The sequence below is a fragment of the Megalops cyprinoides genome, chromosome 12, assembly GCF_013368585.1.
Source record: "Megalops cyprinoides isolate fMegCyp1 chromosome 12, fMegCyp1.pri, whole genome shotgun sequence".
Classification (NCBI taxonomy): Eukaryota; Metazoa; Chordata; class Actinopteri; order Elopiformes; family Megalopidae; genus Megalops; species Megalops cyprinoides.
Window position 1 is genome coordinate 25877725 of NC_050594.1, and position 25029 is coordinate 25902753.

Consider the following 25029-nt stretch of genomic DNA (forward strand, 5'->3'; position numbering starts at 1 on the left):
CTAAACTAAATGCCAGGTATTGAGCATATATATCTGAGTGGAAGCGCAAACAAAAAATGTTAATTCTCCCTTATTATTACTGGGAAAAATGCTAATTGATGTTACTTTTGGAAATAAAGCCACCAAGCCAAACTTTCACATGGTACTACATGTTCTCTTGTTATATATACAAGGGATGAATGTATTTGTCTTTTCATAGCAATGTCCTCTCTGACCAGTGGGGTCGTTAGGTCCAATCATTTGGGGCTATAGGCCCAAATATTTTCACCCTGAAAAAGGAGGTGTTTATAGCAAAACAACAGACAGACTGTGTAACAGAGTGGAACTTGACTTGCAGTGTCCGAAGGTGTGATAATATTTATTTATTATAAAGGTAGATATAGACTCCCCAACCTACCAACGCCCATCTCAATTCAAACAAAAAAAGACAAGCCCCAGGCAAACTTGACTTGGCTCCTGATCTTTTCAATAGATAGAAACGCCCCTGTCTCTGACAGTATATTCTGTGTGTGTCTTATTTGACCCTCACCCCCTTCAAAAAACTGTGAGGACTGAAGTTGCTTACATACTCTACAAAAGTGATAAAAAGAGCTTAACATCTGACCTGTATTTATAACTAGCTGTCCAGTTACACACCTTTTAATTTTGTGGAACTGTACTGTGGAATTTTCCATTCTCTCACAGCTTCTTTATGTAGCTGCTCTTTATACAAGTGTGTAAAGAGCAGCATGAGAAAGTGATGAGAAAGTGAGAGGACCCCCTCTGTCTAAAGTGTGACTTTTCATTGAACTGACTATGTTTGCTGAAGAAATATCTGAATACTCTGAATTCATTTAATTACTGCATCCATTTCACATTTGTGTTCTTGTTGACATTTTCAGATCACACTTTCCCTGAAGCTGTTTAATCAAATGTGTCCCATTTTAATGAGCTCCATGAAAATGACTGAGTGAGGAGAATAATCTCAGCAAAAATTTTAGTCTCTCTAAGAGAACATCTTACTCATTTGTTCAAATGGAGATGTAGTGCATTAATATGCTGCACTCCCTTGATATGATATGCATTTTTGTCTGCTAAGAAAACGTGTCTGGCAAGACTGCCAAGGTTTTATCAGCCAAAACACAAGCATGCTTCATCCTTTCAAATTCCTTGATGCCATTTTGTTTTACAGTGCCCAATTACACAACAACATGCACTAACAGCACACAAGATTTTAAAATGGCAAAGCAAGGAGCCAGTAACCCCATTGTTGTGGATGAAATTAAAACATCAGCCACGTTCTTCGTTAGATGTAAAGAATTGATTTCCTGCCAGAAGCTGGCCCTTCTGTTCTTTAATAAAATTGATCTTTCAGAAATGCCCCCATCAAAGGCACTTTGTGCAGAGATGACCTTTGAAAGAATCGGGTTACTGGACAGCCCTTAGATGTGGTATAGTTCACACAGTCGATGGGAGGGCAACAGGTTTGGCCCCGTGAGCTCATGAAAGGCTCAGCAAAAAGATAAAATTCCCTTTGGAAAGAGAAGGACCCAGGGAGCGTTCATATGTATCTGGTTTGTTCAGCAGCCAAGCTGTTCATCATTATTATCTAGTTTATCTTCTTCCAGAAGCCAGCTCTTTTAATGCTCATTCTACCATCTAAAAACATTCAGATCTAGGTTTGATCCTACAGTGTCAGAGGGAAGTATAAGTGTGAGCCCCAGGGTTATTAAAAAAAAAACAAGAATTAAGACTTCTGTTCCACGGTGATACTGTGCTGTGTGTTGACGAGATCGATCAAGTCTACATGTGGAGACGGAGCTACAGAAAGGTCACACAAAGACCGGGGCAAACAGGCGGTCAACAGGGAGACAAGAGTACAGCTCAATGGCAGTCCACGGCAATGTGTCTAGATACTGTGCTGGGCATTCCCTATGACCTAAACAATCGGACACGTATAGAAGTAAAGCTCATAAATAAAGTATTAATGCATTTCATGATTTCAGGGCATGCAGCCCCACTATTGTTTGTACTTGCTGTTCTGTACCCTTGCAGACCTTCTGTCCACCAGATAAATAAATAACTTTCCTGTGAAACTGAAATGCTTCATGTTTAGTGCATGAGCCTGCAGATGTTGTGTGAAGCAGAGATCAGCAAACTGGGAGGGCTATGAGGACAACGGGTCAATCTGTAGAACAACCTGCACATACTGTATAGGGAACTGCACCAATCACTGCACCTAGAACAGGGCATCACAAAGTCGACACTGTTTCAAAATGCCATGTCTGAACGGTATTGCACAGTACTAGTCTAGCAAATACAGGTAGGACTTCTAAGATGCAAATATTGGAAGCTTCGTCTTAGTGTTCTCAAATCTATCCATGTAACTTTGGAAACATGTATCTGTGCTGCTTTTATTTTTACAATTATTTTCCTTTTCTCCCTTTCTCTCAGTAACAGCTTGTGGGCCCAATGTGATGGTGTAAAGGTCAATGTCCAATTGTGATGATGCAAACATTGTCTTTTTTTGGTCAACAGCATCAAGATTGCAATTTTCACTCCTTTAGCGTGATCGCTTTGCCCATGTAGGATGGTGTTTTGTGGTAAAATCATTTAGGTAATTGTTGCATATATTCAGGGCATAGTGTTATTTTGGACACAATGCAGTATGCATTTTTGTTCTTGCATTTACAGAACCTGAAACCTTTCAGAAAGCCTGGTGCAGTATCTTCCCTGGACATTTGATGTGGGCACTTCATGACCAACTACTGAGTAATAACAATATACTGTAGAGGTAAACTCTGAGAGCCAAGGATGTCCTATTCTCTTGCCCTGAAAACACATTACAGTTTCTTTACTCACACTCTGAAAAAAGCTGTCAATCCAAAACAGGTCAGTGTTCAACTGGTGTTCTTCATTCTTACAAGAATACACCAAAAGAAACAAATGCATTCTTGACAATTTAGGAAGTGTGCCTGAGCCATGTTTGAATCTACTTAATTAGCTGTAAATGTTGAGTGTACATGTTTTCAAATTGGTGAGGGAGGAGAGTATCTGACAAGAAGCACTTCAGAAACAGAATGTGGGGAAATACAAAAAAAACGTCAATTGCTTTTAATTGCTGCGTGTTAAATGAAGTGGCAGGAGCTGTCTTATCTGCCACATTAAATAAAGCAATGACTGAATGGGCACTGGGACATTCTTTCAGCTGTTGCGATTAGCATATGGCATGTGCGTCTGGCGTAGGCCCAAGTAATCCACAGTTATCAACAATCATTTTTTGAATGCTCACTCAGGGGGGCAGATGAGGGTGCCACAAGCACCCTCCACAGGCTCTGAATTGCCTGCTGCTGTACTGAGTTGCATACAATATGGTGGGTGGAGAGAGTTAGCCAGGGTGGGTGCAGGAGGGAGATTCAGATCTGAGGAGGAGGTAAAATGTAACTGGATTGTGACGCAGCCAAGCAAAACCAGGGATAAACCAAACTACCAAATACTTCTGGGCTTAATGCAAAGATTTCGGAATATTATGCCAAAGACAGCACAGCAATATCCCAGTCCCTGCAGCCCTCCCTTAGCCCCTAGCCCTCAGTTTTTCACGTGTGTGTGTGTTAATCCGCCATTGACGTCACCTAAAATTTAGAGAATTTAAGCATAGGTTCAGGTGCCTTCTATTACACCCTCTATGTCCACTTTGTACAACCCAGCAAGGCCTGTCCCAAACCAAATGCTAAGCCCTATTTACTCAATGATCTGCAGACTTGGATGATGAATGCCCTTGGTGTTCTCAGAAGTACCCAAATGAACTCCTCTGAGGTTGACTTGATGATCAGTACTACGCTATCGATGGCCACCAGGTTTCGCAGCCACAGATGCCTTTTCATTTATCTTTGCTCGGAGGCATTAGTTCAGAGCAGGAGTTGCTCAGATCCATTAATATTCATGGAGGAAAACCATTTGTCTGCTATCATGGCATCCAGATAGTATATCGGTGGATCTGCACGATGCCAGCTCTGTCAATGAAAGATGAGCCCATTATAATGTGAATTCATTCCAATGGAGGCTTGGTAAAAGACCCAAAAAAGAGATTTCTGTCAAGAATTTCATTTACAGAACTAAATTATCTAATTGATCAAAAGAGACACAAACATTAACCAGGTAGCTGAAGCTTCTTGCTAGTTTGAAAACCGATGGATGATGGTTTTAAGCTGCTCCATGGTAAAACCATTTCCTATGACACACATTTGTAGCTATTAGACCAGACAGCCTCTTACCAGCTTGGTACCACAAACTGTAAAGAAAGACTGCTTAAGAAAGGCAAACCTGACATACAAAATTTCAAATTAGCAGGAAGCAAATACTAGCCAGCAAACCACACTGTTAAACTAAAATAATGTACATAAATAAACTTTTATGGGGCTATTACATTACCAGCTGGTACACCATGCAGCCACCCACTATAAGGCTTCTGAGCTTGAATGGTGGTGCTGCTTTTAGCTGTTCAAGACAACCAGAAACAACTAAGAACAATTTTTTAAAGGCATGGATTATGTTGGTATGGTCAATGGTACACAAACTGAAGAGCTAGCATGCGAAGGGGGCAGCTGGTGCATCTACTTAAGAGGCTCCCAAAAATGTCCCCAATTCATTTTAAAGCAAAATGCCAAAAATATACACCATTTTAACCAGATTTAACAAATGTTTGTTAACATAACAAATGACAACAGGAAAAATACACTGAAGAAATATGAAACAATTGTTCTGCAGAGTGGAAATATGACGGACCATAGTGCATTTTTGCATTTTATCAACTAGCTAGAAAGAATGAAAATTGTTTCAGATAGCCAGATAGCTAGTTAGCTCCCTTTCTCTAGAGGAAAATGAAATTTTTTATACTTTTCAACAGACAAAATGAGATGTCAGCATATATAGAAATAAACAACTTCTCTGCCAAAGTCCACCTGGATGACAGAGGCGTGAACCGACATTACACGCACCAGCCATACACCACCTCACCAATCCACCAAAGCCAATCCATCTTATTGCAGTCTTTAGACCACATCCAAGGTAGTATCAAGGAAAGCTCAAAAAGGCAGTTTGGAGTCAGTTGGCTTTCTGGCGATTCCCTTTCACAATTCAAGTGTATGCTTGAAAAGGTGTGTCAAGCTGTCTTTAAGGTGGGTCACTCTGTCGAGTAAAAGGGACTAGAGTGACAATAACATCACTATACTGAATTTTTGATATATGTTTATTTGAATAAAAGGCCCCTTTGTCAGAACGTTCACATAGACACACTTATGACATACAAGTTTGAATCCAACTCTGAAGTCTGAACCTTGTTATTCTGAAAGATTTCACATATACATCTGGGTAATTCAATGTAAAATGTCTATATGGAAGCTACCTTCACACAGCACTGTTTACAACACTAAATCTCGTGTAAAAAGTAAAAACCACTGCCGTGCCAATGCCATTTCTTTAAATATTAAAGATAACCACTTGCATTTCAATTTATATAAATAGAAATCCACATATAAATTCAACAATTCCCTCTTTAACAATCAGAAAAAAAATAAATAAAACAAAATAATATCAGTGAGGTTAAACGCTGTTGTCCTATAATTACATATATACATACTGTATGCACACAAAAAGCAATTTTCAACCACATACCTTTACAGTGAATATATTAGGCATGCTTTTTTGCACAGATATATACATATTAGTATTTATATACAGCAGCAAAATATTACATTAATGTGTTTGATTATCCTACATGCAGAGTAGATTTACAAAATTTGGTTTCTTTAGTGCTGAATGCAGTTTTACCTGTGTGTTGGGAAAGGATACAACAAAGGATTTGGCACACTGATACTGACATTTCTTTCAGCCATATAGAACAGTTTTCCCTCTCAACACCATTGTGATCTGAGGCAATCACAGCACAATGTCAACACCTGCATTTCAAGGACTACACATGACTGTACCACAATTATGACAAATGACAAATTAGTACAACATACTGTATAGCATATGGGGTGAACTACATTGCAAATTTCCTAATTATTTGGGATAGAAAATGTACAATGCAGACATTAAGACTGGATCCAGTTCAATTCAATGCACAAGTCAGAAGACAGATTAATTTGATCACAAATATGTATTGGTACAATGTAAGTCACACATTAAGGTGATATGTGAATTACAGATGTGTAGCTTCACTTTCTACAAGTATGTACAGTAAGTAATTTCAATATTCATTTTGGATGGACTGTAACATGCGACTACCCATAGAGCAGTCACCAATTCTGGGTCTGCAGCAGGTACAACAGACAAAGCAAGGGTAAACCGCAGCTGAAACCAGTAGATCCCCTCCCCATGTTGACAGCTGCTGACTGGGCAAAACATGGCAAACCTGTGTGAACACTGACCACACAAGCAATTAGAAGGCATGTTTCCTAACTTAGAGCTGTCAGTGCCCATTTCCCCCTTCTGACAGGATCCTGTTCGGCTCGGTGAACTTGGCGGTGAGTAGGTAGAAGAGTGCAGGACCAGGTACCAGGGCCAACAGAGGCAGGTCCTGCTCCAGTTTGTCCAATCGGGAGATTGAGATGATGCCATATGCATGGAGCAGCCAATGGCTGAACAGAACCACCAACCTCTTTTTCTTGGCAATCAGGTTTTTGAAGGACTGAGTCCAAAAAAAAGGAGGAGAAACCGAGACAAGGCATTTTGACGTGAAGACATGTCTCTTGTGAAATCAGGCAAAATATAAATTGATCATAAGATAAAATCATTAGGTGAGGCAAATACAAAATGAACCTCAGCAATATATCTTAAACTCATGTATTCATTGTAATTACCACTTAACATAAAAATTCTTACCTGTATTTCTGAGGCTGACATGTACACTGCAAGCGTGACCAAGGACAAGACCAAGATAATGTATGGAAATGCATAGTCTAAAAAAAAAAAAAAAGTATGTGAAATTATAATATTTATTTTGTTCTCCTCTTGCATGGAGTTAACACTATACAGGAATTCCAGCTTACACTACATCTGTACTCATACTTACAGAGGAGGCCTCCTCCTACAGCCTGCAGAACCGTGAGAATTGGGAAGAAATAGAGGGCAGCATAGATGCTTTTAAAGCGGTCCGATTTTCCTAAACCACATGCAATCTTCTTCACCAGCAGTGGCCTCAACAGCATCATGAGCACCAGGCAGAAAGCGTAGTATATTAACACTATTGTGTACCTGTGAAGGGACACAGGGGAGAAAACATTTTGAGAGCTATTACACAGAGGATCATCTGGGTATCACAGAGTTCAGTAAATTGCAAGTTTGCAACCAAGCTGAAAGTACACCACCAAAATGTAATCTGAAGGTGACGTTAATTTATACATTTCAGTCCTCCAGAACAGGCTTCTGGTATTTCAGCATTAACTCTCTTTTAGCAGCTTGGAAAATAGGTACTGATACTCAAATCATTATTTCCAATTACTGCTTAATCTATGAATGCTCTGGTGGACTGAAATAAAAGTACTGCAAGAGATCCCGTTTTGTATGGTTTGGAATGCGTGCATTGTGTACTCACAGAGGGAAGACAGCCTCTTGTGTGCAATGCAGTGTAGTGACATAGTCTGGGCTGGGGTTATACAGCATGGTGTACCAGTCCGACAGCATCTGGACCCTGCAGGACCGGATGGACAGCTGACCCACTGGGTCATTAACCAGCAGCGTCATGATGGCTGCCACACTGCACTCCAACAGTGCTGTGATGTGCTGGAAGAGTGCACTGGAGCTGCGGATAGAGACATCATTTTTAATCATTATTATTTAAATATAAATATGAGCCAGGTTAGCATCAAGTAGCACAAAACAACAGATGTGAAACTGACTAAGTGGATACGAAAGATGGTAATTAGTAGCAATCAACTACTGGTGGAAAAAGAGCACCCACCTCTTCTTCCCAGAATACCATTCAATGAAGAACCAGTGCAGTACAAGAGGAAGCATTGCCATGAAACCTAGGTACAGCCAGTCATAGAGCTCTGGGGACTCTGTACATTTTTCACAGATCTTGTGCGCATTGGTCCTCTCACCTCGTGGACACACCTATGAAAAATGGAAGCAATTTGCTTGTAGTGTAAGGCAAGACATGTGTAGCTTCAAAGCGGTACTTTTCAAAGCATGGCATTACCAACCGTAATAATCCAGTTCTAATGGATTCCCATAGCAAATTAAATACAGCTCGCTGATTAATGTACGACTGCTGGAGAATGTCCCCACAGAAGCAGGAAAGCTAGCCAGCCAATTCATCCTCTTCAGACAATGTTGGAGATGCCACACAGATGGTGCCACAGAACACCAGCAAATCCATGCAACTGAAACAGCTTTTTTTTTCCCTGTATTAAAATTACGAGTAATCATTCGTTGAACCTTTTTGTATTTTACAAGGTACTTTACTGGGGAAAACTAACACGTTAGACAAGTTAGCCAGCGACGTTACAATCACTAACCTTAAGAAAAGCAAGCTAACATCTCGTTCGTATACTCACCCCGCATTCCCCCTCGAAAGAGCCGTTAATCAGTGTCTTTCCACAATACAATCCCGGGCACGTCGAGCTCATTACTACAGCTGCAACGAAAATAATGTGAAGCATAAGTATGTTGCTGAAAAAGCAAATCATTCACTGCTTTTAAGGAACGCTTCTCAAGAAAACGTTAGCTTGCTATGCTAGTACGGGAACGCTGACGACTGAATTAGCTAGCTAGCTAGTTAAGATAACTCCCTACACGAAGAACAGCCAGCGGGAACACTGTCAAAGACTAATCAAATATCTAAAGAAAATACATACCCAGTTAGCCATATTTAAATCTGTAAAATATTTTGGCACCCAGTTGGGTTATCTAGGCAGCTATGTAAGCTACACAAGATGCTAGGGAGCTAACGATGATGCCCAAGACCCAGCTAGGCTAACTAGCTAGCTACGAAAAAAAACATTTGTTCGGTTACTGTTAATGGCTTAGTACTATCAAAAACATGGTCATTATTTTTTGACAGCTGTATACGTACCCATGATATATAGCTAGCGAGCTCCTTGAGTACCCTTAATCGTGAAAAACAGATAATTCCGCATCTGATGATTTTTTCCGACAACTTGGTGTTAGGCAAAACGGGACCGGAAGTCTCGACCTGTACAGTCTCTTAGGGCTTGCATTTTGTGATGCTACAAGTCGCCATTTTTAAGATCAAAGCACCTTTAAGACGTTGACTTATTATTTCTACATTCAATACAATTATTGTCTGTTAGATTTTAAATGGTCCTTTATTGTTATTATTATTTTATGAGGTGTATAATTATTACTCAGAAATTCCTCCCGAGAAAATCTTTGAGCAAAGTACATATCAAAACCGCTAAATGCGCATGTGCGTTGAACCTCCTAAGCGCTTCAAGCCCTTTCCTCTCCTCAGCTTAAGCAGTTTGTATTGTGCATTAACGTAGACAAAACTTCAGAGAGTTCAAGCGTTTGGCAAGTGAGTGTGCTGGCGTAAGCATATGATAAACAAGAAGTATAACAACCGTAAATCTAATCATATAAGAAATCTTAAACCTTATATCGGTATATGATCATTCCAAACCTGAAATAGGGTGACTGCTTTACACATCTTTGGCACTGTAAGTACATTAGTAAGTTTCAGGGTAATGTTCTGACGAGTCATTGTCTGGCATGCGTGTGTTCGCTGCGTTATGTGCTAATATCGCTCTTATACAAATAATCCTTTCATTCTTTGTGCATATCGCCAGAAGTGCCACTCTCAAAGATAATTGTTAGGTACTGTGTGTAAGCGTGAAACAATTACTGGTGTATACTTACACCGTTGCACCATTTTCAAGCTTGATCATTCTCAATCACTGAGTTTCTGGGTATTCTGTTCTGTGATACATTTCTAGTCACGACAACCGTGTAATCTGCAATGTATCTGCAAGTGTCTTCCAAATAAATAAATAAAAAATCAATAAAGTGAATAAATATTAATGGAGTAATAGTAAACTTGACAAAAAGAATACAACATTCTGAATATACAGCATAAGAACAGAACACATATTCAATGGTTAAATCAAATAATGTTATATAAAATTTGGCTAACAAAGTACAATATGTAGCGTGTGCATAGTGTTTGCAGTTAAGGAGATGAGGTAACTTCCAAACCACTAAGGCCCAGCGCTTAAGAACTATACATTGCAAATGAAACTAACCATGAAAGCTTGTGACTTAACAATGACAATATCAAATCACAGGTCAGGATAACATTTCTGCATAACAGAGGTGAAGACACCTGGGTTGTGTGTGCCTTTGTTGTGTCATGTTATTCTTTGATGAGGTATTATCACTACATCGACCAGCTTTCCTCTATGATGCCACGATATCCTCACTGATGGCACAAACATCTCCCAGGGTTCCACACCCATCAAATGTATATTTTCACTGATGCTCAGATCAGTAAAGGAGAAGACAATTATATGTTGATAAGATTGTACAAATATATAGTTATACAATTTAATTCCTTTGAGAGTGGTAATACTGTATTATTGCAATTTCATTTCTGCTATGCAGAACATGTGATTTTATGCAGGGTGTGATTTTAACAGTGTTCCTGTTTTTATTGTTCAGTTTAATGTTTTCAATAAGTACATAGTGTGCTTGAACACAGTGCCATTGCTAATTAGAAAACAGGCTGTATAGGCTGTAAATTAATGAGGCAGAACTTTCTGGCCATGTGCAGCACATTAATTTAGGTTTTGAGTTTGGTGGAAAAAAATGGAAAGATATGTCTGAGAAATGCCTTTCTCCTAAAATGCAGTCCATAGCTCTGGCTGTTATATACATATGTCTCAGTTCTCTGAATCTGTACATTCTTGAAAATATGTCTGCGTAGAAAATACCTGAAGAAGGAGAACATCCATGTGACACAGTAAATTAATGAAATGTATACAGCAGAAGCAACACTATGCATTCTGCATAAAATGAGCCCATTACTCTCTGCTGTCCACTGTTCTGAAAAAAAAGTATGATCTGCCTCAGGGGAATATGAAATAATACATGAAAGGTAATGAGTCTGTTGAGTACACTATGTTCATATACAATGTGTTCTTTTAAATGTACCTGACTGTTATAGTGTTGGCTCCTCATTCACACTGACATTATCACTAACATTATATAAATGTTGATATTATTAGCATTTACCTTCTGTCTTATTACAAGCAAGCACTGCGTAGTAATGATGGCATGACTCACCATAATTGACCTTCAGAATCAGAATCAGACTTTATTGGCCAAGTATGCTTTTACACATGGAATGTGACTCCGGTTTTTCGATATAAAATGGTTCTCACCTTTGCTAGGAAAAAAGCATTTTGTTACAGAATACACTATTATCTCTTGAATAGAGTGGAAGCAGTTTGAGAGGGAAGGGGAGTAACAGGTTCATTTGGTCTGTTTTTTTGTTTTGTTTTGATATTGTAAAAGATAGAATAAAATCATCAACCAGAATTTGTCATGCAACTTTAGCTTTCAGTCACACTTAAGTGTCTATCCACAATATAAAGTTAAGGAACTAAATAGGAGACATGACACAACCAGTATATACTGTTGTAAGATGGTGTTATTCATTATTTCTACATAGAAATAATGAAATTATTTATATATATATATATATATATATATATTTTTTTTTTAATAAAATTATATAAAGAAATTACGACAACCTATATGCTCTATGCTATCTTAAGGAGGTTTTTCATTACCTAAAAATATTTAGAAACTAGAAACAGGTTAGTTTTACACTCTCTGACCTATTCCCGCACAGAATACCTAAATATAAATCGAAAAACGTGTTGCATTATTTGTAGGGGAGCTCGTTTAACAGCAATACACTTATTAAAACAACAATCTAAGTTGTGTTGTAAATAAACAGTTCAGTGTGTGACCTAACTAATCAAAAAAGGATGAACCAGCTCATTTAAAAGACCCTTTGGGATTGCAGGTATCCTATCCTTCAAGTTGGCATACCCCATACAGTATGTCTTGGCATACCCAAGTTGGCATACCCCATACAATATGTCTTATTATAGATATATCTTTCTGCTCTTTTGTGTTACAATATTAACATAAGGTGCATGGCAGAAAGATATGATATCTATAGTAAGATATATTTTCAGTAAAGAAAAAGTTACTCACCTGTATAAATCATGTCAGCACAAATACTTTGGAAAAATTTGGATCCGTAACAAGAACACATTCTGCCGCAAAACACACCAAGTTGTAAAGTATATAATCCAATTTCACATCAGACCGTAACATTGAAACACTTTCATGGTTAAATGACACCAGAGGAAAAAGGTATTTGAAAAAAAATGGAGGAAATATTGGGTAGCCTTGCACTCTTTTGAAATACCTCATTATCAGCAAATGTGAATGTACTTTGATAGAAATTACATCATTCCTACGCGACTTCAGCAGTCAATATTGGTAGGGTCTATTAAGGAAACACAGCTTTTTCATCTTCATTTACATTGAGGCTGTGATCTGCTCAAAGAAAGACCTCTTTCACGAATAAGGCAATGAGCCTGTAGTTTTTTAGCTTTAACGTCAGAACGTTACATTACGCTACTGGTTCTTTAGGTGCAAGGATTTACAAGATGTTAATCTTGCATACATGGTTACTCGTAGTTACTAATTCTCTTGTTTTCTGTCGTCATATAAACGCATAGTTTGCGGATCCATTCACAAAGTCATCAATACAGAATTATATATTTCCGCCATATTCTGTATAATCATTTAAAGATCACTTTTGTGAAACATAATTGTTATAGGCCTGCCCTTACTAAGCACTGTCAAATCATCAACGCCAGGAATATATTGTAACTACGGGGTCAGTATGATCTAAAATGTACATCTTTAAATTAAAATGGCAAACCTTTCAATTTTCAAAATTCCCCTCCCACATGCTTACAAGAGTAAGAATAAAATCATTTTATAAAGTGCGTAATACTACTAGGACCACAAAAAAAAAAAAAAAATCAACATCACCGGTACCTTGGCAACGGCTCTCGACGTCACGAGTGTAGCAGAGGCTCCAAAATATGTACGCTGGGGCAGGCGGAGACTATGAACGAAGAACGAGACTGGGAGTGACTGAGAAGAAAATTAATAACATTCAAAGAGAAATGTCCTCCTGGGACTGTAGAATGCGAGAGCGCAAACGCCAAGATAATCCGAATCCTTCCTATAGATTACGTGCCACGCCGCAATCATCGAGATCTACTAACGGGAGCGAATTTTACCGATGAGACTGCTGCAGCTTTTAAACTGAGACGTTGATCTAAATATTCCAAAAGGGATGAGTCCTCCTCCATTCCGTGGATGCCCCCCAGTCGTGTCCGATGGATTTTCCTGTGAACATTGCCTTGCTCGGCACAAGCAACACCCCAGCTGCAAACAACGCGTCGGGCACAGGTCTGATGCTGGATATAGTCACTCTGACCCCCGTTTTGAACAGCCTAGTAACCCAGAGCAGCGCTGGAAACTACACTGGGGGAGGCGATCAAAACCAGCAACACAAACCCGTCAACAACGCCGAAGCGAATTCTCTTCTTCATGGCATTGCCGTCGCGGCTCAAGCACTGGTGCTTCTGGCCATTTTCCTCCTGTCAAGTTTAGGAAATTCAGCAGTCGTGGTTGTCATTATCAAGCACAGGCAACTGAGAACGGTGACGAATGCCTTCATCATGTCTCTATCCCTTTCCGACTTCCTGACAGCCATTCTTTGTTTACCTTTTTCCTTCATAATGCTTTTCAGTAAAGATGGCATGTGGATATTTGGGGACCGTTTCTGCATAGCCAATGGGTTCTTTAACACCTGCTTTGGCATCATCTCTACTCTGACGATGACTTTGATCTCCTTCGACCGGTACTATGCCATCGTGAGGCAACCTCAGGAGAAAATAGGGAGAAGGAAGGCCATTCAGCTGTTAGTAGCTGTGTGGCTGACAGCGGTTTTTTTCTCCTTTCCTTGGTACTTGGTGTTGCGAACATCCAAGGACCTAGTGGTGCACAAAAGGGGCTTTTATCACTGCATGTATGTCTTTCATTCAGGTACCTCCAGAATGGGCACCGCTTACAGCATAGCTTTAATCGTGGTGTGCTATCTCCTTCCGTTTGCTCTGATGTGCTTCTGCCACTATAACATTTGCAAGACTGTCAGGCTGTCAGAAATAAGGGTGCGGCCAGTAACCACGTACGCACACCTGCTCCGTTTTTACAGCGAGATGAGAACGGCCACGACAGTACTGATCATGATAGTGTTTATCATCTTCTGTTGGGGCCCGTATTGTTTGATGGGCATCATCACGGCTGTGGGTGATTATTCCTTCAGCCCTGTCATGGACACCGTCGCGATATGGATGGCGTGGGCAAACGGGGCAATTAACCCTCTAATTTACGCTATTAGGAACCCCAATATATCAATGCTCCTGGGGCGAAACAGAGAGGAGGGATACAGGACTAGAAACATTGCTGCCTACTTGTCAACGCAAACCCAGAGCAGGGAAGCCAGAACGCGCGCCGACAGAATAAGAGACAGGTATGTGAATAGGCACGGTGCAGGCAGCAGAATGTCTTCCTCCAGCCCAGCTAACGGAGGCGAAATCGCGATGTGGGCGTGCAAAAACCCCGCCGTCCTTTTCTGCAGAGACGGCCAGCCGGACACAGTGTCTGAGCCCACTGTGCCCAAAGTTGAGACCGCGGATACTAGTTTATAAGTTTTTTGTCGAATGTCTTATTGTTATCCAAATAATGGTAATGCATTTTAAACAGGCTGTTTATACACAGGACAATGTGCCAAAAGAGCGTTGTTATCCAATAAGGGTCATGGATGTCCATCCACAGACACGAACATACTTGATGGTGTCAGCGAAAAGATACGATACCAAGCATTTCTGGAGTGCCAATATGCAGTAGGTCATTACAGTAGGTAGTGTATCGGTTGAACACTGTGAAAGAATGAAAAAACGGAATAAGCTTTTTATTCCGGAGCGCATTTATAGTGTTTGATTATTGACGTTCACTTCCACCTGATTGTCTCCACGGAATCTGAATTCAAAAGCTGAACTGAAACAAATGCATAATGGTACATAGCGAGGGTCAAAGGCTATTGTGTAAGTAGCAATTCGAAGATGAAATGCAATTGCATACATGTTGCATTTTCGTACAAATGACTTAAAACTTTAGGCCATTAAATCTGTGCATTCATATTCATCAGTTCCAGATTAATATGCATGTATTTAATTATACAACCACTGCAAAGGTCGTCATGCACACGGACAGGTGACACATAATCAACCTGTTTAGATTATGAAACATTAAGGTCACATGTCTTTGATCCCAAAACGTTTATCTATAGGAACCCAGGTATTTAGATATTAAAAAGAGGGCTACATTTTGTTATCCAAACATTCCGTTATGGTATTTGTTATCTCGTATATGTTCCCGAGATATTTACAAGTGATTTATTACCAGTGTTTACCAATATTTACTATCAGCATCTATTGTTATCAAAGACAAAGCCAAAATCAAGGATTTGAAGAGGTATCAAACTGTGTTCCTTTGCACTTGTGACCTGTCACAGTTTTATAAAGTGGCTTTCCATTAAAAAACATGGTAATTTATGTGATATGTTGATGTCATTTATCCAGATCTTAGAATGTAGGCAACATAAAAAGGGAAGATACGAATGTAAATCGGAATTTTTGTTGGTTTGCTTTTTTGTTTGTGTAAGTCTGGCTTTGTTTGAATAAATCCAAGAATGCTAAAAATGAATGCTTGTTAATCATGAATGCTTTAGACCAAGCAACATGTTCTGTTTAAACAAGAGAGTGTCTTACACATTCAGCTTCATGTGGATTTGGATATATATATATGCTTTCATAAGCTATTAAATAGAAAACACATATTTGAAACTTTGGAATATAGTCTGAAGTTATCACTATTTAATACCTGTCCCAGAAGTATCCTTAATTCAGGCAAACCCACACAGTATTATTAAATTCATGAATATTTATACATTTTACTGTTGAATTACCCATTTTTACAATGTGGGTAATGTGTGTAAAGACAGTATGTCCACAGAATATGTCAAGTTACTCTATTGCTTGAGTAGGACTACAATTTCCAATTATCTGGTTATGTATTTTATGTTTTTAACTTGACAATATATTAATATTGATTTCAGAGTGTTGATTTTGAAACGAGTCATTGTTTTGATACTTAGTAATTAGGGACATTGCCAGATAAAAGTTATAACTGTGAATACAATGAATTTGTAATAAATCACAAATGTTCTCTTTTAGATTGAAGGTGATCATTTATTAACAATTATTTAATATGCATAACCCATGGTTTTACAGTGATTAACTTTTATTTTGTGTGCTTGTACAGGTACAAAACAGGTTATGTAATGTCATTGATGACAATGCTAGAATAACAACACACCCGCCCCCAAAATTTATTATGTTTTTTTCTGGATTTTCTTTCTTCTGAATGTGTATGACAAAAGCACAATATTTTATACACTCCATTCTAAAAACTAATTGTACTAAATTTGTAATGAGAATGTGCTCATTGATGTAATGCCTTAAACAGTGTCCAGTTAGAGAAAATGTTGATTATTTGTTGGGTATGGAACATCTGATTTGTTTACTGCTTGCCATTTTGAAATGTCTGTAACTAATTCGTCTGAACATTTGTTATTGTTTGCGACCAAAAATGTGTTTGTAAGATACTATTTTGCAATTGAAAAATTTAATGAATAAATGTTTTGAGGCTTCAAAAACCTTTTTTGTGTGATGATTTTATTTTATTTATGTATTATTTCATGATAGTTTTAATTCAATGTAAAGTTAAGGAGGAAATTACCTAGAAAAGCTTTGTATTCCTGGACTTATAAATTGCAGTACAGATAAGCACATTAAATATCCTCTCACTTTTGATGTCACTGGGAAGGATATATCCTCACCTGGCTGTGAGGGACTTCAAATAACTGTGCTGATTTGTGTAGATGTCTGTTTTGTCTTGACAATGTTCTGATAAGGTAGCCAGTATTGTGTTTATTTGTATGTAATGTGAGTGTGTGGTACTGTTTCTGTAAATGTTTGTACATTTAAGGATCCTGAGGTTCCACTGCCAAACTCAGCAGCAGATTAGTTCTGTCTGCCTCATTCCAAACTGTGTCGATGTCACTCAGTGACAGTATGAGTACGGGGACTGTGTGGGGAAAAGGGACCCAGCCATTGGCCAATGAGTCAAACCTGTCCAATGAGTTGTGCTTAAATGCACATTTGTGGCAGCATTTTGTGGAGTATTTGTTGAATTGCTTTTTATGTGCAATATTCTGCCATGGGTCAGCTTTCCAGTGTTTTGTGTTTTTTTTTTTTTCCATTTTCTCTGATGTTTTAATGAGTGGTGCGTTGGGCAGCACTGTCACAGTAACCTTTCCTCGAGGACCACTTGCCACTCCCCACAAATTTCCATGTTAAATAATTTCTTTTAATACCTTATCAGAATCCACATATTATCTCTATTTAGGACTGTGTATCAAAGCTTAGATGCTGAGGTGTAGGGTTCTCAAACCAAAAATATTGATTTTACATTAATGAACAGCCTAATTTTATGTTTATTGACTGGTTCATGTTGTAGATCAGCCACCTAAGCACTAGCACTTTAGCTACATACAAGTGGCTACAGCAATGAGAAGTATGTACATTGCCATTAATTAGTGATTGTCTACATCCTGCTCTTGAAGTTGGAAGATTCCTGTGCTAAAATCATAGCTTTGGGAACATATTCATCTAAACTAGCCTTTCCTCCAGCAACAAACCTTTTGGATTTTTTCTCCAATAGCTAGCTTGATAACTTGCTTGTTGTATTTATGTAAATGTCTAGATACAGTGACTGAAAAGCTAGTTATCTCTATAAATTTTGCTTTGAGTGATCCTACATTGATGTAATTGTCAACTTTAGACATGCTGCACACTAGTCAGCTAAAATCAGTATACTGAAGTATACATCTATAGCAGCACTATAAACAGCAGTTTCTGAGATGGTGTTCCAAAGAGAGTCCAGACACAATGGCCATTAATTACTGAAAACTTGACATAAAAACATGTTTTTTCTGTGAATTGTTTAAATGGTCTTTGAGAGAACACAAAATTCCAGCTGTCCTGAGATCCATCGTCAAATATCAAAGAAAATTCATCCTTGCATACCTAATGATTTCTGCCCTGTTGCACCAACATCAGTCTTAATGAAGAGTGTTGAGTGTCTTGTGCAGACTCTGACAGACCCTTACCAGTTCATCTATAACCACAACAGAGAGGTGGGTGGGTGACACTGTTCTGCCACTGCATCATCTTCACTGTCATCTGAAAAGACCATGATGCTCGGCTGGTGGTTGTGGACCGTTCCAGTGTTATTAACACAATCCAGTCCGCTGTTAATGGCTAGGTAACTCTTAAACACGAATGCGAATCATTATGTTATTTTATGGATTACTATCTTGGGTTAGATTTAGGACAATGCAGTAAGGTGATTTCAACTGGCCCACCCCAGGTTTTAGCTATCTCACCTGTCTTCACACTGCAGGAGTGTCTGCCTCGCGAAATTTTCTGATGATACAGTTACCTTCGACACACTTATTTCGGACGACATGTCCTAGTCTAGCGTGGACCGATTCAGACAGTGGTGCAGGAATAACGTTTTAGATCAAAATGTCAATTGGAGCTTGTCAGTGAGCTGAGAAGAGGACCTTGTAACACCCTGCTGCAAAAAACTAACAATAATCAAACCAGAGCAAGTAAAAAATAACTGTGCTACATTTTCATTGAAACTGTTGTTTTTGCCCAAGAAGAAGAAGACTTAATACAAACAAATCCTGCAAGCTTTTTTTGATGTTTTGACATTTAGCATAACATCCTGGTTTGATTCCCTTGCCTCTAAAAATCAGAATAGGTTCATCTTTGAATGACCAATGTGCTAGTACAATGTACTAAATCTATGTCGTCGGTTTTCTACCTTGTTCATTCCTGTAGAGACCTTTTTATATTAACTAATCACAGAGCTCAAAACAAAGCCTTGGCAGAGAATTTCTCCTGTTTTTCGTTATGTATACTTAAATGCTGTAGATCCCCCTCTGATTTTTTGATGCTCTCCTGATGATTTCCATGTAAATTTTGCCTTTTGCTCACTATTTCATAGTTTTCTTTCCACTCATTTTGTATTTGCAATACATTCCTATTTGAAGCACTGGTGAATATGCAAAGCTATGTAAAGTGTTTCAAAATACAAATTGTGTAAATAACCTACATATATATTGAGCTTCACATCAGGAGGGCCACTTTTCACTGACTCCATTGTCTTCCTTACTACAGGGCACTTATAGCACAGACTCCTATTGTGAACTGTATTTTGAGCTTGCATTGAGTGCAGGTGTTTGTGAAACATTGTCACATTTTTTCACTCAATACCACACACAAAATCAGTCAACAATTAATCTAAGATTAGGAATTATCTATAACACTACATAAAATTCAAAGGTACATAATATATGTATGTACATTACATTCATTATATGTATAAATGCAGCCACTGCAGTGGAGGTCTGGTGCTGAGGTATTCATTTTTGTAGACAAAGGACTTTCTCTTGTGTTTTCCTTTCTTTAAATGTGTTTCAAACGTTTCTTGAGGCACATTTCATTCGACGTTAAGTGGCTCCATAAAAAATACAAATTATGCATTGTAACATAAATTTGGGGAATCATCAGCCTTTCTTTCCAGGCAGATTTAAACAGGTAGCTTAATGGTAGTGTTCACTTCAGAGTATTTGATCTGTGGTATGTGTGCCTTGTTGAGAACAGTAGGCTATACACTGTACATGTGGAGTAGAAAGTATAGCTTTTCTTTTACAATTACAACGGAGCAAATTGTGTTCCACACACCATTGTATTTGAGTAAAATCCAAATATTGTATGGATTGAATTACTTTTCCACCTTAGGTAGGAGTGCTCTATACTGGGGCTCTGTTTCCTTTCTCAAATAGGCTTTAGTCATGTTCACTTACCTTACAGAAACAGGACCAACTGCAGTAAATTGGATTTAACACTGATTTTAGCTATTCATACTGTACAGCCACAAGAGGGCACTCTTTACCCACCGTTGCAAACATTTTTGCAGGAAAAACAAGTTCATAAAAACTATTCATATATTTCCATGCCAATAAATGAAACAAATTAATTTCTGAATACTACTGGTTGTTCAACCACAAATATGTATATAATAAAAACACTGATTGGAACGAGTATCACATAACTTTCAAGAAAAGATTAAAAAAAATATTACATCTCCAATATTTTTATTTACTTAAGATCTACATTACATTAAAAAGCAGTTTTAAATAAAAAAGGTCATACAGAAGGAACCCACATGGAAAGGAAACCGTAAAAGGAGGCTATTAATAAAAAAAAACTGTATTCCAGGGGACAACGACCAACAGGATGTAACTGATGGGAGAGGTGCTGCCTGATTTAAATGTGAGTAAATACGTGAGTAAATATGTGTGTATGTTTGTATGTACACACATACAGCTGGGATAAAACAACTTTTTTGGATGCATAGAAGTTTTGAAACTCATATCCACAGTGCTTCAACATGACAGACTTGTCTTTTAAATATTCCTTGAAGACATACCAAAAAGTGAGCTCACACAGGCCGACCTCAGAATTAACAAAGTGCTGCTCTTGAAATATTATATTCTGCATACATTTTGCATTTGTCTCACTTTTTCTTGGAGAAATAGAGAAGATATTTTCATATTGTTTCAAACTTATTGCATGTGTGGTCCTATTGTAAGTACTCATGTCTCAAGTCCTTAAAAAATCCAGCTTTTTAAAAAAAAATATCGTCAATGCAGAGCAGGAGAATCTCCCTTTGTGTCGTTTCTGTGGGGTGAAAACAAGTCTGCCATTCAACGGGGCACGGAATGTTCTCTGTGAGCACATGGTAAGTCAGGGTATCCTGGCTGAAATAAACATGCGCTGTTATTCTCTCCCACAGCCCTAACACTGCAGATATTAGAGAAAAGCTTATCCTTTTGGGTTATCTTTCCCTTCTGCATTTCAAGAGGAGGGTAACTTGGTTCAGCTAGGGGGGAAAAGGAGTGCACGTGCTCTCTTCCCCACAGTTATGAAAAGCCGCAGCTGAGCAGAAGCCCCCTCTATATACCCAAGGGTGGTTTGTCCCAGTCCCGCCTTCTGCTAGGGCCAGGTTGCAGGTCCCAGAGCTCTGCAGTCAGCACTGCTACTGAAAACTAGCAGCTACAGTGCACCAGCACCATAGCATTCACAGTCACATCCACTGACTGAAAACACCATCATATCAAACAAAATAAAATTTAAAAAAAAAACATATTTTGGCAGGTAAGATAGGGAGCTAGCGAGCCATTCCTAACTCTGTTTGCTTTTTCCACTCTAGTCTTCCTCAAAGCGAATGTCCATTTGGTAATCTGTTTCCAGACAGACAAAACCTCTTAAATTTTGTGACTTTTGTGCTTCTGCAACAGAGGAGAAAATAATGGCCTTTTTATATTTACTGTTCTTTTTTTTTTTTTTTTTTTAGCAAAGGGAGACAAATAGGGGTGAATCAGCTTCACCAGAAACAGCACCCCACTGTTTGCCACTAGAGGGCAGTGTGACCAGAGGATAAAAGCTGTTCTCAGCAGGCGTGAGCTGAGAGGAGGAACCTCTGGTGACGGGGGGAGAGAGGGAAGGGTGTGTGGCCTTCCGCCTCCTTAGAAGTTGAGCTTGGTGACGGGCCGCTCCCTGCTGGTTTCCGTTGCCTGGCTGTTGATGCGCTTACGGTTGCGCTTCATCTTGGACAGGTCCTTGTCGAACACCTCCCCAGAGCGCAGCGCTGACACCAGGTCATCGAACTCGCCGTCCTCCTCCGCCTTCCGCGCCTTGCGCTCCCTCTCTCGCTGCTCCTTGAGCTGAGGGAAGTGGGACAGAAAAGGTGAATCATCTACAGCCGACACATACCTTCACCAAAGCAACGCCACCGGCACTACAGTCAGATCTGCAGCACACAATAAATGCGGCACTGCTGACCACAATGAGAGCATCAGGTCTTGAGGAAATGTATGAAATGATGATAAGGTTGCTGTATTGTGGGGTTTACCATATGTTGCAGTACGTTATATTACATTCATTTAGCAGACGCTCTTATTCAGAGCGACTTCCAGCACAAAAGAACAGAGGTGTATCCATTCAAGTGGAATGAACAACAGTGTCACACTAGGCTAACAACACTCCCAGACCAGTGAATATGAGCAAAACACTATTTAAGCCATACCACAATATGTCGAATGTTTTGCGGGATTCTAGCAATTTTCTAATAACTTCCAAAGAATATATACAGAGTTAGGACAGGGTCAAATCCTCTCCATCTGTGACACATGTATTTGGGTCTGCAACTGTTAACAGATTTCATAAACATGGATCCGCAAGAGCAAATGCACCTTTGCTTTTATATCGGAGGGATGAGCGGAAGACTATTTTAGTGCGTGGCCAGTAACTTCAGTACACAATTCCAGACCGACATGTGCAGGCCGTCTGCTCCAAGCACGGGCTCCAGGCAGCGTAAACCGCGGAGTTTCCCTCTCAGGCCAGCGACAGCGACACGAGCGAGACTCCCCTGCGCCTCCTCACCTGCGCCTCCATGCGGGCCCTCCTCTCCTCCTCCTCCTTGCGCCGGCGCATGTTCTCGTTCTCCTGCCTGGCCTCGGCGTAGGACTGCAAGAACTGATCGAAGATGCCGAAGAACTCGTCCGGCTGCATTCGGGCTGCATCCTCCCCGAAGTGCTTCACCACCTTGGCGAACTGCAGGAGAACAGGTTGGGAAAGGCACGCTTTAAATCGGCGGCAGGTTAATTACATTCGGTGACGCAAAACAGGTAAAGATCCTGGTGTGAGTAATAACCTCTCAGGATTACTGCTCAGACCAATCGAGTCTATGCCGGAAACTACAGTAGACGGGGCCTTCTTCGTGAGCTTGTTTAAGCTAAGCTCAAACAAGTGTGACAAGAGCTCAAACAATGTGTCCACAGTGAATCAGAACCTCCAGCAACGGGGGCTCTCACTATACAGGAACTAAATAAGGAAAATGGCTCTTCCAAGGAATATAATAAAGCCAAACTGCTCATTTGATTTATTTACATCCAAGAACTGGTGCGTTTTTCCTTCTCCCCCCTTGTCAAACGGTGGCAGCTTCCTCTACCCTTCCTTACACAGCGTAACCTTACACATAAATATCCTTCTACCAAATGCAGTAGCATTAAACGCATTCCATATGGCACTTCAGGAACACAGCAAACGGGGGAAAAAAGGCCTTGTGAAACTGATATCCTCACCCCACCTCAGTTAAACATTGACCGTGTGTTTTCAATCGTTCCAACGTCCACGCAGGCAGACAAACCTATTAACTCAAGAACAAGCGGCAAGTTAACTCCTCCACTCGAATGTAAACCGGTGACCTGAAGCGAGGGCTTTCATGTCTGTGGGTAATTACCGACTTTAAAGCTGAGTTCAAAGCTAAAGTAGGCGCTCTTTCTGCCTCTTCCACGGACAAGCTGTGTTCAAATTGCGGGCCTTTTTCGCTGACAACACGCAGCCAGAGATGAAGTTACCGGATTAGCGGCACAGAGAGGCCCCTATCAAGACTTCCCGAGCGCCATCCATTAGCTTTATGGGAACATCGGAGCTCTCTGATCTGGGGCTGCAGGACACATACACACACTGGGGCACCGCAGGGGTGGATTTCCTCCCTGGGCCCGCAGACCCAACACAACCACAAACCGGCCACGAGACGCATCAACACCGCCAGGATCTCACACCCTCCCAGCATCTCTGGATCTGTTTTTAAACACCCTCATTAAGCGAGATGCGATCACTCAAAGCGAATGCCAGTGAAGCCAAAAAAGTATACGGCACGACTGTGCGGTTTGAGGGCACCGGCGACACGTCTAACCCCTCAGTGCTCACTGCAGGAGTTCAGGGGGCCGGTGCTCCCAGCGCGCCTTTGATGTGCGTTTATAAGTGCCATATGGGGGCGCATATCAGAACCAAATGTGCTGGAGGCAGGAGGGCTCTCGCGGGCCGGCGCCCGGTGGAACGTGGCCCAGTTTGGGAGCTAAATGGCGCGTGATTAACGGGCACCGCGGCTCGCCGTGTTGGAGCCCGGCCCGAAAGCGCCGGAGTGACAGGCGGCTCTTTCACACATGCGCCAGGGGGAGACGCCGCGTCACCCCCTTGCGGTTCCGTCTCCAGTGCCGCCGCCGCACACAGAGCCACCGTGCCACGCAGGCTCAAACGCGAGGCTCAACCAAACCAGATTAACAGCACCAGGAATAGCGCTCTCAATGTGTTTTCAATGTCCGCTTCCTTTACATCTTGGCCACAGAGAGGTAGAGCTGGAAAATGGTGATACAGTTTCAAAATCCTCGTTCAAATACTGTCCAGTCTTCACATGCTGTATGGGTTACATCACATGATGCATGGGCTTTGTTTTATCATACAGGATGTGGTATTCCAGTAAATACAAAAGCAGTGTCTCCCACTTCTGCTCCCTCTACCAGCCCTGCTTGTGGCAGTGTCGCCGCAAAGGACCAATGAGACTGAACAAGACACTGCACGGGATGTGCAGGCATAGAAATGGTGGGCTCCCAGCATTCCCCCAGCTCTGACTCTCAGAGATGCAGCTTGGGATGCTTTGACACGTGTTTGATAATGTAAGTCAGAGGAAGTGCCAACAGGGCTGAAACATCAGTACTAGGAAAAATTATACAATTTTTCTGTTTTTCATACGTAATCAAGTGTTGCAAGGGTTGTGCCTACTTTGCATCAGTGACGAAAGCTGGGAATTCAATGCCGTGGCTGGTTC

The 25029-nt window shown here is 40.3% G+C and overlaps 3 protein-coding genes across 5 annotated transcripts in view; 1 reads left to right on the forward strand and 2 right to left on the reverse strand.

The window, feature by feature from the left end:
* Positions 1–5681: 5681 nt before the first annotated feature.
* Positions 5682–9161, reverse strand: LOC118787310 (jnk1/mapk8 associated membrane protein). Its single transcript, XM_036542826.1, has 7 exons — positions 9059–9161; positions 8541–8620; positions 7943–8097; positions 7577–7783; positions 7055–7236; positions 6865–6941; positions 5682–6670 (listed from the first exon to the last, which is right to left on the reverse strand). Exons 1-7 carry the CDS (start codon positions 9060–9062, stop codon positions 6452–6454), a joined length of 924 nt encoding a protein of 307 aa, XP_036398719.1. The 5' UTR covers positions 9063–9161; the 3' UTR covers positions 5682–6451.
* Positions 9162–13110: 3949 nt separating this feature from the next.
* On the forward strand, positions 13111–15473 carry LOC118787345 (G-protein coupled receptor 135). Its single transcript, XM_036542874.1, has one exon. The coding sequence runs from the start codon at positions 13431–13433 to the stop codon at positions 14805–14807; it is 1377 nt and encodes a 458-aa protein (XP_036398767.1). The 5' UTR covers positions 13111–13430; the 3' UTR covers positions 14808–15473.
* A 5033-nt stretch (positions 15474–20506) lies between these two features.
* daam1a (dishevelled associated activator of morphogenesis 1a) overlaps positions 20507–25029 on the reverse strand; it is a 79780-nt gene continuing 75257 nt past the window's right edge. For all 3 annotated transcript variants that reach the window (XM_036542180.1, XM_036542181.1, XM_036542179.1), the window contains 2 exons: positions 22800–22970; positions 20507–22081 (listed from right to left, as the gene is read on the reverse strand). In XM_036542180.1, the coding sequence (XP_036398073.1) occupies positions 21884–22081; positions 22800–22970 (369 nt within the window). In that variant the 3' untranslated portion in view covers positions 20507–21883. The remainder of the gene's footprint in view (positions 22082–22799; positions 22971–25029) is intronic.